The 18,034-nt window shown below is 33.7% G+C and overlaps 2 protein-coding genes across 2 annotated transcripts in view; one reads left to right on the forward strand and one right to left on the reverse strand.

Moving 5' to 3' along the window:
• LOC145692682 (uncharacterized) overlaps positions 1-18,034 on the reverse strand; it is a 29,644-nt gene that overhangs the window by 3,571 nt on the left and 8,039 nt on the right. The gene's annotated exons all lie outside the window — the stretch shown is intronic.
• Positions 13,539-18,034, forward strand: part of LOC145691573 (uncharacterized) — a 97,721-nt gene continuing 93,225 nt past the window's right edge. Inside the window, exon 1 of the mRNA XM_081766982.1 lies at positions 13,539-13,833. Coding sequence (XP_081623108.1) covers positions 13,731-13,833 — 103 coding nt within the window. The 5' untranslated portion in view covers positions 13,539-13,730. The remainder of the gene's footprint in view (positions 13,834-18,034) is intronic.

An 18,034-nucleotide genomic window follows, 5' to 3' on the forward strand; every position in this document is an offset into this window, starting at 1 on the left:
TAACTCTCCTATTTGAGCTTTTTCGTTCGTTTTATTTATTTATTTATTTTTGTTTTTGTCAAGTCTAGAGGCATTGTAGAACACGTTACATATGACTTCACGCCTTCCTACTTAGAGACATAGGAGGTGATGACGCCATAACTTCAAAAAAATATTTTTTCGTTTGTTAGGGCTATTTTCATTATTTTTTGGCGGGCTTACTTTTACACCTAGAAGATTGAAATTTTGCACAGACATTGTCCACCGAGTAGTATTTATCAGATTCTTTTCAGATCTCTGCGTTAAAACTGGGGCGGACCAGAGGGCTAGAAAGTTTAAAAAAAGGGATATTTTAACCAAAATGTCCCTTTCTTCGCCAAAAAATCCCTTTCTTCGCGATTTTTCCCCGCCTCAGATACACGATGGAGACATGTGAATGGTACCGTTTGAATGGCAGTTCTACTCTGAAGAGAATTATGGGTGAACCATGATTCCAGGATGAATATGGATATCTCAAGAAATTTTTTACCTGAGATCAGGGTCTTTTGCGTTAATCTGGGGCATTTTGGGAATTATTGATAAACATTTTCCCGCCCTTACTATTCAAGATAGAAGCTTGAAATTTGGTACACACATTTAGTCTACCGAGTAGTATTTATCAGATTCTTTGTCAGATCTCTATGTTCATACAGGGGCCGTTCCAGAAGGGCCCAAAGTGTGACAAAAAAGTTTTCCCGAAAATTTCCCCTTTCCCCCTCCTGGTATATGGTATGGGCATGTATGTGGTACCATTTGAAACTCTACTCCATTCTGAAGAGAATGATGTATGAACCATGATCCTAGGATAAATAGTGACGATGCAGTAGTTGCTTGACTGAAAGTCTAAACAATACCCCAAAAACCCAAGATCTTAAAAGGGATACACACTCTTTGGCATCAAAATGCGTTGAATCTTGTCACCCTAGAACTCGTGGTCTCTGGATTCCTACAACTCCCCAACAAACCACCGAATATCCAAGAACTTATATTTCAACTGTAATTGTTATTACTACTATATATAGAAAGAAATTTTAGAATTAAAAGATGATTGGGAAAATCTAAAATTCCCGTGTACCACTTTTAGCTCTGAAGTAAAAATACCTACCGTTTACAGCACTTTACAATATTTTTAAATTCCAAAATTATATCAACAAGTGCAAAGAATATTACTTATATTTCGTAAATTTGAAAGTAAAGTATGGTTCGGAAACATACCTTTTCTAACTATTAGTTTAATTGGTTTATCTTATATGAAGAACTTGTGGTGTAATGCTAACATATGAAACTGCCAAACAGCAGACTTAGGTTCGAGTTCTATGGTGTAAAGTCATTTTCATGATCATTTTTTTAAGTAATTGGTAATGCAATTCCATAATTGCTTTATTATAAATATTATTATTACTATTTACGACTATTCGAAACCCCAATCATTTAGCGGATTTATCCTATTTTACAACAGTTGTGAAGAAAATAAGCAAATGGTTATGTTTGAGCAAATGGTGTTGAAAATATAATCGACATTTTTCTCGAATGTTCTATATATTAGGCAGGTCATCGCACAGAAATAGCTGAAATTTCTTAGTTTTAAGACGTTACCAGGAAAGATCAGTGCAAAAGTTTAAAATAACCTCATAAATTATCATGACTCACTCAGAGTTGCACAGCAGCTGAGAGCCAAAAGATAAAAGTTGTCTCACAATTAAGATAAAAATGAAACACATCAAACCTTGTCTACTCCAGGTAGACTAAATACATTGCATTTGTTTCATTATTGTTTTGTATATGTTTCTGAGGCAGAAACTAACTTTGTTCTTGTATCTATGCTCTAAATGCCATGGGCATTTCCATTGTTTTCCGAAGATTGTAATTTAAAGACACCACCATGTAGAACTAGTCTTCAATATACTACACACCAAAAACCTCAGAAAAGTATTTTTATTCGTTACGAAGATACAACGCTTCAAACAATACAAAAAATGAGCTGCTTACGTCACGGCAACAGAAACAAGCGTTTGGGCGTGACGTCATATTTCGGTATCCCTCAGTGAGCTGTATTGAAAGCTTCAGGGAATCTTTTCATATTGCAGTTTCTTACTGTAGACTACAAATAAATTTAGTAGAATAGTGAAAGAATTAAGTGACAAAATAAGTAAAATTCTTACTGTATATAGAAGTACGTGTTAAGAGTCTTCATCCCGGCGAAATTAAAATACCGCTAATTTTACAGTAATTATGTGATATCTTCAAATAGATAAAAGATAATTGAAATATGGAACAAGAGCGCCCTAGACAATATTATTTTACATGAGAAACCGTTATCACGACTCACTTATCTGCTTTCGATTTCGAGCCATTTTGTAAATCGACATTTATTTTCGCGTTTCTAAACAGCTGAGTACGGAAAGCCGCTAAGTGACTTGTGATAACGGTACCTCACGCAAAATAATATTGTCTAGGGCGCTCTTGTTCCATATTTCAATTATCTTTTATCTATTTGAAGATATCACATAATTACTGTAAAATTAGCGGTATTTTAATTTCGCCAGGATGAAGACTCTTAATAAGACCTATTCTGCTAGTTTAAAATACAGACTTATTAATGGCCATTTGTAATGTTCTATCATTACAAATATTTTAGATACATATAACCAGGATTACTTTATCATTGTATTACATCAAAATCATTAGGATGTTACGACCCACTTTTAACAGTAGGCCGTATCATTAAATACATATTAATAAGGTGGGCGTACGCATTGTTAATCTATGCCCGCATAAACAATAATAAAATTGCTGTACATTTAATTATTCTGTTTTTATAGATAATTAGGCTGAAACAAGAAAAAAAAATACTGTTACTGTATACTAATTGGAGATGGCAGAACACTTGGATATAAATTAAAGTTTATACGGACATAGGGCAAGGTGCCCCTCAAACCCCCCTCCCCTTGTTTATGACAAAGTAACTATGGATAATTATATAGTATATTACTACTTAGACAGAAATTAGGGATGGAATTGTGTACTGATGAAAACTCATGGATCATCTTATAAAAAAACAACACTTTTTGTGTTAATTTGCTTTCATATGTATATAGGAGTATACACATGTATATTTCCATATAAAATATAGCTTTTGGCACAAATAAAGGGTATAATTCTTATAAAATTCAGTTTTAAAGAGCATTTTACATAAATTTTAACAATATTTACTGGTTGGATGAAGTATAATCGTTCAAGTTAAAATTTTGATATATTATTTGTAATTATGGTCTACATTTATTGATTAGGAAGGACGACATGATTGAATTTTAGCGGAAGTCAGCCCGGAAGTTGTTACTAGCCAATGGGTGTGCGAGAAATCATTAAATTATGTAATCGGGAAATAATAATAGCCAATTAGGTGTAAGAACGTGTGTTTGTGTTGGAAGAAGAGGGGATATGAATGTTAATACTCTAAAATTAATCTATGTCAGATATTAATTTCAGAACAGTAGCTAATAAATGGATAATTCACGAATCGTCGAGCATAGAATTTCACCAGACGATCAGGTAAAGACAGTTATTTACTCCTAAGTGATCCATGTGAAAGCTAAAGATTGATACAAATTGAATATACTATTAAAGTATTAACATTTTTCAATAAGACATGAACTAAGTATTTTGCAAGTACGTTTTGGAAGATAGATCATGGGAATACAAGTTGTTTATTTTGGTTATAGAGAGGTTATGATGTGTTGTCATTAAACCTTGTCGCTGGTCGCACACACCAGAATGGAAAAGAGGAAAAGGGGGATATCTTATTAATTTGGCTTCCATAATAAATAAATAGCTAAATTCAGTGTAAACCTCTTATGTTACCTTCTTATTCTAACTTGTCCTTTATGTCCCTAGATAAATAGTTTAGCAGTGGTCTCGAGTTCGATACCTTTACAAATAAAATAAAAAAATCCATAATAATGATAATACGTTGAATAACAAAAATTGTTTGTCATGTTTACTATAATTTATATTCCACGTCGTATATTACTTTAGTGCAGAACTAAGAAAGTCCATGAGTTCGATATTAGTCAACATATGATAATTTTTCCTTAAGTTTAAATTCACACCTGTACGTCGTATTACTTTCTAAATTCCAAATCTAGATTTTACATTTACTAACGTCTCAAGCTATGAAGTCGCTAAACCGGGAATCTTTTTACGTAGTTCTAGTATTGTATTTCCATATCCTGTTCGTATTCTTGTTTATATTAATTTCCAAGATGTAATATCAGTTGGAGTCTGGAGGACAGTAGTTAAGAACTATTTAACTTCCAACTGCCTTATAACATTTTTTTTTAAACGAGACAGTCCTTTTCTCGGCCTCTACCTCAATTAGTTTCATTATTCAAACCGTGTGAATGTGATGAAGGATATGAAAGTTATCTATCAGCTGGGTTCCAAACCCGAACGTATTTTCTCAATCGTTTCGAATCAAAGCAAATGTGGCAGAGGTTCTTGTCTATAGATGTACGGTATATTGTAATCTTGAGAAGGCTTGCACTGTTGTGGATTTGTTTCTACTTTCTTATCATCCTCATCTCATGGCTAGGTGTAGATTAGCTTAGAGGGGGCCATCATATTTCACTGTCTTTATTATTCTTTTTCTTTAGTATAAGATATTCATATAGATATTTAGTAATAATGAGTTGTTAAGAGAAAATATGTACGTTATTAATATGAAAGATATGTATATCGATGTAAGTAAATGTCGGAAATGATTAATTAAGAGGTCGACCAATATGGTGATTATGAATTTACAATTGAAATGTTTAATGCAAGCGCCGAAATTAGCATAATATATGAACCCTGCCTGACTGTTTAATAACTAATTGTACTGGAATAAAATCACACTTGAGGCCGTATGAGGCGTAGATAAAATAAGTCAGTTATGGAATTATCTCTTGGATACATTGGATTTTTTTTTCTTGCGCTTATGTTACATGTTTGTTTATGTTAAATGATTTATGGAAGGAGTCTGTTGACTGAATTAAACAATAAACTGTCAAAACATCGGAATATAGTATTTAATTGTATTAAATATATATATATCAAATATGTTAATTTCGATTCGAATCTCTCGCGTGGAGTGACTTCACCACAAGTTCCTGGATTATTTGTTGATTTTTTTACGGTTTTATTTTTTTTACTGAGAAGATCCGTTGCGCATGTATAATTTTTTTTTAAATGAAATGAAACCGATTTTCTTTTTATGAAGAAAAAAAAGATTTTTCTTTGAATCATAAAATTATATAATAGCTAAAGTAATTTAGCATTACAAAAATTGGCGACTCCAGATTTTCAGGATTAGAAGTATACAACTTCTATAGTGGGTTGCTTATTTCCGCGGAGAGATTAAATGTTTATTAAGTAATATATATCACTCCACGTAATATTACCCCTTTTTCCTAACTTTTCAGTTTGGGTGTGTGCGATAAGCGATTAATCTGTAAAAAAAAAAAAAAAATGTTAATTAATTTCAACGTAATGGACGTCGAGCCACAGGCTCATGTATGTTGTGGTGCTAAACGTATTTCAAACAGTGGCGAATCTGTTTGTTGTGATAAATGTAGACTATATTATCACGTGACATGTATTAAGCTATCTGAATTAGAACTCGAAACAATTAAGCAAAAGAATGGCGATTGGTTGTGTCAGAAGTGCGTATTAATGGAAGACGTGTTAGCTACTGAAACTAGTTTGCCAGAAGAGAGTGGTGTCTCTGGTCAGGATGAACTTACCTTAGGTTTTGATGCTAATGCTCCTGAAAGTATTCAGAGTAGTTCTAGAGTTTTACGAAAAGCTAAACGGGCGACTAGAAAATCCGTTCCCGAAGTGGAAATTGGAGGTGAAAAGTTATTGGAAACTCTTAAAAATATGATGGAAGGATTTCAGCAAAGCATATCGAGAGATATGAATACGGTTAAAACTGAACTTAAGTCAGTCAGTACTGAGGTGAACTCTGTTAAAACTAATATGAGTTTTGAAATTGCATCCGTTAAAACTGAAATCATGTCGGTGAAGACTGAAATGAGCTCTGAAATGATTTTGAATATTGACTCTATGAAATCAGATTTTAAACTCGTACAATCAGACATTAGTTCTATGAAATCTTCTATCTTAGACTTAGATGCTAAAGTGTCAAATGAGTTGTCGATCGTAAAGTCAGATATTCAGTTGGTAAAAACTCAGTTTACTGAAAACTTAAATGAAGTTAGATTGAAATGTACGGAAGATTTAGACAATATCGTGGCAGATGTAGGAAAGTTGAAAGAAAACTTAGTAAATGTAGAAAAGGAACTAAATGACAGCATTGTGACCGTAATTGAAAATGTAGATAGTAGATTAGGTACTGTAACTGAAAATATGTCTAGATTAAGAATAGAGGTGGATACTTTTAAGGAAAATTGTAGCTCTAATCTGAATTTGACGAAAGAAAATTGTAAAATTATGAAGGAAACGAATGAGAAAATGCTTGAGCGAATAGAGGGTTTTGAACGGGACATAGCTGTTACTATTCGTAGAAATTCTGAAAAGTGTAATGAAAAATTCTGTCAGTTAGGTGAACGGATTAACAAACTTACAAACCGCCTAGACAGACACGAAAGGTGTAATGGGGAAGGGAGGATGAAGTTAGGTTCCTCTCCGAGAAACCCGAAGCCATGGAGACATTCGAGCGGAAGTGAGAATGAAACTCAACTAAAGTCTTTACTAACTGAAAGGGAACATAGTGACAGTGTTGCCACTATGTCTGTATCTGACCAAAAAGAAGCAAACAATAATAACCATAATAATAGTTCAAATCGTAAACGCCGATTTCGGTGTAGGCGAGGTAGAGCGCGAAGAGTAAATCGTTGCCCGGCTGAAAGCGAAAGAATTCGAGAAAGTAGTACAGAGGGAAATACATCGTCTGACAGTGATACGGAAAGAAAATCGAGAGAATATCTAAGGAATTTACATCATTTTCCCAAATTCGATGGGAAAACTACAAAATCAGCTAGAATCTTTCTAGAAGATTTATTACAAACCATGGGTATGTATCGTCTTAGGGAAAAGGATAAAAGGTATATTATTAATAACTGCTTAGAACTTTCTGCTAAAACTTGGTATAGAAGTGTAGAAAATCAAATTGGAACATTCAGAGATTTTGTCAGACTTTTCAAACTCCAATATATATCTCCGCAAGTGGAGAGAGCGCAGAAGCGCCGCCTTTATTCCTTGAGGTATGACAAATCAAAATTCTCTACATTATCTGAGTTCGTATGGTTCCTAATCGACAACTATCATTCCGTGGTCAGTTCTCCATCAGATCAGGAGCTCAAGGATTTGATTCTCGATTGTTTACCTGCTGAAGAAGCAAAGATCTTCAAGTTAGGAGCCGTGAATAGTGTTCAAGAACTAACCATGAGACTTGAAGACATGGAGGGACACCCTTCAAATCTGGAAAGGCAAAATTTTAATCTACTAAATCCGTCAATAAAACGACCTACAGTTAGGCAGGTAGGCGTTGATAGAAACAAGCGTACTAAGACAGATAATGCTGTCCAAACTGACCCTATCAAAACAAGTAGGAATGATGAAAGAAGGAGTTTTAGTGGTGGTTATAATAGAAATAATAGACAAAATATTAAATTCAATCGAAATTATAATGGGAACCGTAACAGCAGGAACTGGAATGAGCAGAGACGGTTTAGTTCTCCACAACTAAGTTGGGGTCCTGGTCCGCATGGTGGATCTACTCCGGTGTCGTTAGCGGGATGTGTTAATGTACCACCACCATATTTATCTCCTAATATTTATGGGATGAAACCAAACTACAGTTCGCAACCTGCGGTAACTCTGTTTAACTCGCCAATGCCCATACCCGTAATTACTTCTGTGACTTCGTCTTTACATCCTCCATATTCAGCCGCGGCGATGTATTCGAATAATTCTAATTATTTGTCGGCTGGAAATAATCAATCCTCGGAAAACATCTCGAGCAGCCGCCCTTAAGGGGAGAGAAGTATCCAGTCAGAATTTTTCTAATATAAAGCTATTTGACTGTTCCGATGAGAAAAGACAAGAATTATTAAAGGAATTCAAATAAAAAAAAAAACTTTCTATGAAAGATTTTTTTTTCTTTCAGCCGCCGGGAAAAAATGTTACGACCCACTTTTAACAGTAGGCCGTATCATTAAATACATATTAATAAGGTGGGCGTACGCATTGTTAATCTATGCCCGCATAAACAATAATAAAATTGCTGTACATTTAATTATTCTGTTTTTATAGATAATTAGGCTGAAACAAGAAAAAAAAAATACTGTTACTGTATACTAATTGGAGATGGCAGAACACTTGGATATAAATTAAAGTTTATACGGACATAGGGCAAGGTGCCCCTCAAACCCCCCTCCCCTTGTTTATGACAAAGTAACTATGGATAATTATATAGTATATTACTACTTAGACAGAAATTAGGGATGGAATTGTGTACTGATGAAAACTCATGGATCATCTTATAAAAAAACAACACTTTTTGTGTTAATTTGCTTTCATATGTATATAGGAGTATACACATGTATATTTCCATATAAAATATAGCTTTTGGCACAAATAAAGGGTATAATTCTTATAAAATTCAGTTTTAAAGAGCATTTTACATAAATTTTAACAATATTTACTGGTTGGATGAAGTATAATCGTTCAAGTTAAAATTTTGATATATTATTTGTAATTATGGTCTACATTTATTGATTAGGAAGGACGACATGATTGAATTTTAGCGGAAGTCAGCCCGGAAGTTGTTACTAGCCAATGGGTGTGCGAGAAATCATTAAATTATGTAATCGGGAAATAATAATAGCCAATTAGGTGTAAGAACGTGTGTTTGTGTTGGAAGAAGAGGGGATATGAATGTTAATACTCTAAAATTAATCTATGTCAGATATTAATTTCAGAACAGTAGCTAATAAATGGATAATTCACGAATCGTCGAGCATAGAATTTCACCAGACGATCAGGTAAAGACAGTTATTTACTCCTAAGTGATCCATGTGAAAGCTAAAGATTGATACAAATTGAATATACTATTAAAGTATTAACATTTTTCAATAAGACATGAACTAAGTATTTTGCAAGTACGTTTTGGAAGATAGATCATGGGAATACAAGTTGTTTATTTTGGTTATAGAGAGGTTATGATGTGTTGTCATTAAACCTTGTCGCTGGTCGCACACACCAGAATGGAAAAGAGGAAAAGGGGGATATCTTATTAATTTGGCTTCCATAATAAATAAATAGCTAAATTCAGTGTAAACCTCTTATGTTACCTTCTTATTCTAACTTGTCCTTTATGTCCCTAGATAAATAGTTTAGCAGTGGTCTCGAGTTCGATACCTTTACAAATAAAATAAAAAAATCCATAATAATGATAATACGTTGAATAACAAAAATTGTTTGTCATGTTTACTATAATTTATATTCCACGTCGTATATTACTTTAGTGCAGAACTAAGAAAGTCCATGAGTTCGATATTAGTCAACATATGATAATTTTTCCTTAAGTTTAAATTCACACCTGTACGTCGTATTACTTTCTAAATTCCAAATCTAGATTTTACATTTACTAACGTCTCAAGCTATGAAGTCGCTAAACCGGGAATCTTTTTACGTAGTTCTAGTATTGTATTTCCATATCCTGTTCGTATTCTTGTTTATATTAATTTCCAAGATGTAATATCAGTTGGAGTCTGGAGGACAGTAGTTAAGAACTATTTAACTTCCAACTGCCTTATAACATTTTTTTTTAAACGAGACAGTCCTTTTCTCGGCCTCTACCTCAATTAGTTTCATTATTCAAACCGTGTGAATGTGATGAAGGATATGAAAGTTATCTATCAGCTGGGTTCCAAACCCGAACGTATTTTCTCAATCGTTTCGAATCAAAGCAAATGTGGCAGAGGTTCTTGTCTATAGATGTACGGTATATTGTAATCTTGAGAAGGCTTGCACTGTTGTGGATTTGTTTCTACTTTCTTATCATCCTCATCTCATGGCTAGGTGTAGATTAGCTTAGAGGGGGCCATCATATTTCACTGTCTTTATTATTCTTTTTCTTTAGTATAAGATATTCATATAGATATTTAGTAATAATGAGTTGTTAAGAGAAAATATGTACGTTATTAATATGAAAGATATGTATATCGATGTAAGTAAATGTCGGAAATGATTAATTAAGAGGTCGACCAATATGGTGATTATGAATTTACAATTGAAATGTTTAATGCAAGCGCCGAAATTAGCATAATATATGAACCCTGCCTGACTGTTTAATAACTAATTGTACTGGAATAAAATCACACTTGAGGCCGTATGAGGCGTAGATAAAATAAGTCAGTTATGGAATTATCTCTTGGATACATTGGATTTTTTTTTCTTGCGCTTATGTTACATGTTTGTTTATGTTAAATGATTTATGGAAGGAGTCTGTTGACTGAATTAAACAATAAACTGTCAAAACATCGGAATATAGTATTTAATTGTATTAAATATATATATATCAAATATGTTAATTTCGATTCGAATCTCTCGCGTGGAGTGACTTCACCACAAGTTCCTGGATTATTTGTTGATTTTTTTACGGTTTTATTTTTTTTACTGAGAAGATCCGTTGCGCATGTATAATTTTTTTTTAAATGAAATGAAACCGATTTTCTTTTTATGAAGAAAAAAAGATTTTTCTTTGAATCATAAAATTATATAATAGCTAAAGTAATTTAGCATTACAAGGAGTCTAAGTACTGTGTCAGTTCAAATTAAATCACGCACAGATCAAGAATATCTACGCCACTGTATTATAGCTTATTTATTGTGATGATTTGTCGTGAATCTCCATTCTATTATACTACGGCTATAAATAAGTACTTTCTGCACCAAGAAGGTCTTAATGTCTTTAAATAAATCTGTATCTTCTAGATCCTTACATTGTTTCTACTATTACTGTACATATTACAATTTGTCACCTCACACCGTTGCTACGACTATTCTTATCTTCATGCTATTAGAATTGTATTATATACCGATTTACTTTTTTACTGTATTTCTACAAGAGAAATGCTTTCGTGGTCACTGCTGTGGTTTGGAACTGCAGACAAATGGTTAGCCTACCGAAACAGCACCAAAAAACAAGAGAACAAAAGACGTGCTAGAAAATCTTTCTTCTGGTCTAGGCACCTGTTCTGAAAACTAGGCACAGTAATAATATAATTTTATACATGGGCCTATACAAAATTTTATTTTGGATTTAAATTATTTAGGCGCCAAGCTCGTATTTCCAATTTCCATAACTACCTGGCACCCGGGATTTTTCGAGTCTGAATAAGAACAATATTGACAGAAATTTATTATGTATTATTTGTGTTATTACTTTGAAACTTCAACTTTTTCTTTTCAATACCCTCACATGAAATAGCGTTCTGAGTTAGTATACGAACATAAGTTTATTTATATTCTTTCTTTCGTTAGCTCTGAGGTGATTAATGTTTGGTATGAGGTAGTACAATCGCAAAAGATTACATCGTGCAAGTTTTGCGTTTTGTATGTTATTTTAGCTCAAAAAAAATCATACAAGCAAACATTTGAAGAGGTCAGGTCTTTTTTTCAGTTTTGTCCTTATAGGTTGATTTTTCATATATTAGTTAACTCACTGGAACAGAATATTGTGTTTATTACTCGTCATGAAATATCATAAACATTCATTATCAGAGGATACGATCGATCAATAGTGGAGCAGTGTGAGGGGTCCTTGGTTCGAACCCAGGCCAAATGAGAATTTATGATGGATAACCATTCCGTGGGCTTTCTCGCGACTCTGACGTTTCCTCCCACATGACCACTCCACTGATTCTTTTATAATCATTCACTATCATTAATAATCCGTCTCGCTTTTGTCTACAGGACATATTCGTGGAACATAAAAGTAGAAATTTCATTTTATTTTATTCAGTAATAAGCCAATTGTAATTTAGTTTAAATGTTAACTTATTTGTTCAAAACATTTCAGTTAATCTTAAATGTTCATATGGACTAATGTAAACAATTTATGAGTATGTTCCATGGGCTAAAGACAACGACGGTAAGCGTGAAGATATTATGGTGAAATAATATTGTTAATGTGTAAAGTAGTTCGATGATATCAGTGGTTAATACTCGAAAATTTCATGGATATGATTGTTATGATAAATTTGTGCGTGTTTGTGTCGAATCAGTGAAGAATTTTGATTATTTTATTTGGGGAAATGTTTTTTCATGTGTTAATTTTCCCGGGCTTCCCACTGAACGCATAACTATTGAATCTACTACGGACTTCCATACCAGAAATTAGCACTCTAATATCAAATCACTGTGTTTTTGTATTGTTCACTTTTTTCTTAAGAGTGAATACAATTCGCTTCGTAAGATTGTCTGTGACCCAAAACATGAACTACTTTTCTTATTCTTCGTTTTATTAGCAACTTCGTACACATTTTGAAAAACATTCTTCGTATTTTTCGCTAAGCCGTTCCCCTACTGAGCGGCACAGCACTTTGCCCTGAACCGACATATGACGTAGAAACATGGCGGTCATTGTTTGAAGCGCACGAGTAGCAGACTGGAATCAATCTTAAATTTCGACTAGTTAGAATCATTGCATGAGCGAAAGGAAGTGTCCTCCGTAATCAGCTAGCTCAAGTATTTTTAGCATAATAATAATAATAATAAAAAGTGGAAATGCCATTATGCGGCAACACTGGTACCTTCTGCTGCTGCTAAGAGTGCTAACTTTACAGAACAAAATTTCTTCAGTTAGTGGTTGTCATATGGAAAGAATAAAGGTGTAAAATACGGTTGTCACTTGGATAGAATTATGCTATAAACACTTTTAGCGATCTGACTTTTGCTAAGGGAAAACTAAAATGCATGTTTTATCCAAGAATGTTGTTATTACAGCCCAGGTGGACACTTTCTAGGTCATCATCGAACTGGCTAAATCTTTCTTCGCAGCCAAAGTAATTTGAAGTCTTCATGGAACATAATTCTCAGTTAATCATTTCATCTTCGTGTTGGAGTTATCTGTTTTAATAATATTCTGTCATTTATTTTCATTTTCGCCCCAATTAGTTTACTTCCACATGCCATCCTAATATGTTTAACAAAATTTGTTGTCTACTGAAACAGCTCGAAATAAATTCACTTCTTTGCTAAATCCACTTTCAAAACACCAGACATCAAACTGTTAATTTAAAATATTCTAAATGTTAAATTCAAAGAATGTTTATGAAAACGGAGATGGTTTGATTTATATCGCATGTTTAACACACATGAACTGAAAATATTTTAAAACAAAGAGAATAAATGCTTATAAACTTTACAAGGTGCTTTGTTACTTATTTCAACATAGACAAACTGATATCTTAATTGTTAAACAATTGATTGTATTAGCTGTGATTAGATTAAGCAAACTTTCCACATTATGTTTTGGTTGTGGAGTACGCAAACCAACTGATTTTTTCCATGACAATTGCTTGGCACTAATTTTCAAGCAACGTCACACCAAATATTACTAAATATAAGCTTCTTCACGAAAGAAGAAAAGAACAACTACATCTGGAAATGGGACGAGAGAAGATTTAAAACAGGAATTAAATGCGATGTTGTTTGTGGTCACTTTAATTATTTTACTCAATATCTGTAGTGCCGCAACGAAAAGAACTGACGACTACCCTAGCTCCCAACTTGGGAAAAGTAATGCAGGTAACTAGAAACATGTAAAAATTATTTTTATTATTCTATTAATGGAAATTATAATAAAACTAAAAATTTTAAGTATAATTAACGTTTTAACTGAAGTTTATAATGATCTTCCAAAGCAGCTTTTAGTGCAGTAAAATTTTAGAACTAAAAATCTGTCGTTGATGTGAGGGCTATAAGAAATAACATGAACATAAATAAGTAAAAATTAATTTAAAGCCCTGCGTTCCTGTTCTGGAAACTAAAAGACGTAGGTGAATAATAATTGCAGGCAGAGGCGTCCGAAGAAAATTTTCTAGAAGGAGGGAGGGGGCATTTCTATGATTGCTATATTACATCCAGGCCCGCACCTAGAGGGGACCAGGGCGGCCTGGCCCCCCTAAACTTTTCATGGCCCCTCCAGGTCTCAATACAAAATGCTATTATTAATACAAAAATCACAATTTAGATACTTGTAAGAGAATTTTTAATGACTTGGCCCCCTATTTTATTCATGGTCCCCCCAAACTTGTGTCTGGTTGCGGGCCCGATTACATCTGGTATCAGGTATTTAACATAGGCCTACGAGGTTTGGTCCCCCTCCCCTTTGGACGGCAATGTGTGCAGGAAATGATAAAATGAATGAAGTATAATAAATAGAACTTCTGGTACACCCAAATATATGATGATCTCTACCGAAGACTTACGTAAGCTGGAATTGAACTGGTGAGCTGTCGCTTAAAAAGTGAGAACTTGATCAGCAAACATAAATGCTGTAGTTCCATAACCATTGTCAAACTTTAAGCAGAGCGATAAGAACTTTGAAATATATTTCTACGTAATAATTTTGGGACAATGTTTGGGCGTAATTTGGTACGAGAGACAACATGTAGAGGTCATACTTTCATGTTTAGGGTCTACACATTTTCATTTTTGTTTCGTTTTGTACATTAGAAGAGAATACGCAATTGAAAAATTAGACTGAAACGTAACGAGCATGGTCTTGGATGCCAGGAGTAAGTGGGGCCACTCCTAGGGTAAGTGGGGCCAACTTTTGATATGGAAACACGGAACAACCTCCTGGAGTAGATACTCATACTCTTAAGATTGTGACATGATCGCTCATCAAAAATGAGCCTGAAACTGGTTACTTCCCAAAATAATATGAATAGAACAGAGAATAGGACTAACAAGAGGAAAATTTACGTTAATCTTTGAGGTCGTACCGGACACCGAACAAGAAGGCCAAAAACCGAAACTTTCAGGTAAAATACCGGACGATTGACAACCCTAGCCACTGCGCTCCTCTGAAACTTTGAAGCAATATATAACCTTCGAATTTGCATTGTAAGAAAACTATATAATATTACATTAATCTAGTAGTGATGAATAATTCATCCACTTCCTAAGAAACTTTGTGTTTAACTAAAAATTATGGAAGCGCCAAGACTATAAAAATGCACTTCTGTATGTAAACTGACTTATGCTAACCTGTTTGTCATTAATGGGGGTACGATGGCTTAGTAAATCATCTTTAGTGTAAAAATTTTCTGGTTCTATCCAAAGCTAAATGAGGTTTCTGATACACATGTTGTCTGTGCATTTTCTTGGAGTTCTTCCGGTTCCACCCACACAATCAGGCCCACAACCAGCCACAGTGGTTTAGGGGGGGCATGAATAATATAGGGGGCAAGTCATTAAAAATTCTCCTACAAATATCTAAATTATGATTTTTGTATTAATAATAGCATTTTGTATTGAGGTCTACAGGGGCCATGAAATGTTTAGGGGCCAGGCCCCCCTAGTCCCCCTTTAGTTGCGGGCCTGCACACAATCACTCCACCAATTCTTTCATAATAATTCACTTTCATTAATCAGCTGTCTCCTTAAGCTTAAAGATCAGAATCATAGAACTTTAAATAAATAAATTATATCTATTCCTTTCTCACATTAAAGTCAAACCGGTAACCTTGTGCGCAAACTATTCACATATTCGTGTGTATAAGATTAGTTTTACTTTCGACTAGATGTAATTAAGCGTATTTCTTAATGAATTAAATTCTTTTAACGTATGTTTCAAGTTCATACAATTACCTAATATAATGCACACTGAGAAAAAAGTATCTGATGTACGTAAAAACGTAGTTACATGCGTAAATCTTGTAGTTTTTGGACTGAACGTACAAACCTATGTTAAGTGTTCCGAATAAACGTACTTTCCGTATGAAAGAAAAAACTGTATGTAGATGGTCAGGATCTCATATACAAATGGATGTATATAAAACATACCTATACATATACGTAACATACATATACGTATCGAATATACGGAAGACTGTTAGATGTCAGACATCCTGCAACTGCATGATGTAACATATAAGCAGGAAAAGGGCAATATATACGTAGGATATTTTAACGTATGCTCCTTACAGATTTCCTTTGTAAATACAAGAATTCCGTATATTTGTATAATATATCTCTTTCTGGATAACGGATTTTTCTCAGTGCAGTTCATCATTTCAGATGTTAGCATACAATGCACTTAACTTTGTATTTTATTTAATACTGTCAATTTAACGTCCTACATTTTGTTACTCATAATTGTTATTTCAATTCCATATCATCTATGTTTAATGATTTCTACAATATACAAAACTGAGTTAACAAAATTCAGAACTTTTTATTGCGTGAGACCCAGGTTTGATTCCCGGTGGAAGTTCGAACTTATGTAGTTTGAATACCACGTTAAACTATCGGTGTACGTCTCATGCGAAACATACTATAGCTGTTGAAAACAGACGTTAAAGTTTGAACTAAACAACTAACAATTTAGAGTTGTTTTTTTTTTATAAAAATCAAGATGCATAAGAACTTTCTAATCTGGATGAGTCACGAAACATATAGATAAATCATGCTTTATTCCACAAAAATCCTTAAGAGGCCCCATCACGGCGAAATTAAAATACCGCTAATTTTACAGTAATTATGTGATATCTTCAAATAGATTTTAAAAAAAAGTTATCGAAACGTGGAACAAGAGCGCGCTAGGCAATATTATTTTGCATGACGTACCGTTATTCGCGAGTCACTTAGTAGCTTTCCGTTCGCAGCCATTTATAAACGCGAACACAAATGCCGATTTTCTAAATCACTGGAAATCGAAATTAGATAAGTAAGTCGTGATAACGGTATCTCATGTAAAATAGTATTGTTAGCGAGTTTTTGTTCCACATTTCGATAATCTTTTATCTATTTGAAGATATTACATAATTACTGTAAAATTAGCGGTATTTTAATTTCGCCGTGATGAGGCCTCTTAATGAAATATTTCAGAAGTTACATTGTATAACAAGTGTAATTATGTAAGAACTCTTAATTGTTCTTCCAAGTTAGTTTAAACTTCGAATATGAAATTATGAGTAGGCCCTATTACTTTTATGAGAATACTACTTGTACTGGTACTGCCCCAAAAGTTTTATTTCAGCAACGTACACCCATGTCCAAAATGATTATCGCATATCTATAACTGTCTTTTTGTAAGAGTATAATTTGATGATTTTGCAGTATAATTTTAATGCTGATACTGTGTGTATAATCGGGGAATGTGTGTTTGTGGTAAATTTCATAGGAAAAGAAATATGAATACGAAAATTTGAATGAGTAAAACAAAATGTTGCTAAATGGAGAAGAAAGTTCTATTTTTCGTTTTATTGTTCTTATTTACTGCTCTTTTAACATGAAATTTGCCACATACGTGTCTTTGCCGATTATACACATACCAACATTGTAAGAAATACCGGGCGAATTCTTTATCAAATTATGTTCCTTCAACAACATATTTATAGACATGCGACAATAATTTTGGACATGAGTGTACAATGGCTGCACAAGGGACTCCCCAGAAGGTATAAAGGATTCATATATATGGTTACTGTAGACGTAAAGGTGGGTTGAAAGTAGACCAAAAGGAAGCCTTTAGATCGCTGAAAACGGAATGCGGTGGCGGATATTTATATCGTGGCTACTTTAGACCTACGTCGAAGTACACTTGAGAATCCTTTACGCCCTCTAGAGAATCCCTGGTTCACCTATTGCATGTGTAGTATAGGACAGCCAGAATTGATATGACTTATTGAACGTAGTTAGTGGCTGTAAGTTCATCGCCTCGTCTCCGAATTAACCTATAAACCTACGGGATATTTTGTTTTCAAAATACCCTGTTTCT

The sequence above is a fragment of the Thermobia domestica genome, chromosome 8 (genome assembly GCF_964235325.1).
Source record: "Thermobia domestica chromosome 8, izTheDome1.hap1.1, whole genome shotgun sequence".
Taxonomy (NCBI): domain Eukaryota; kingdom Metazoa; phylum Arthropoda; class Insecta; order Zygentoma; family Lepismatidae; genus Thermobia; species Thermobia domestica.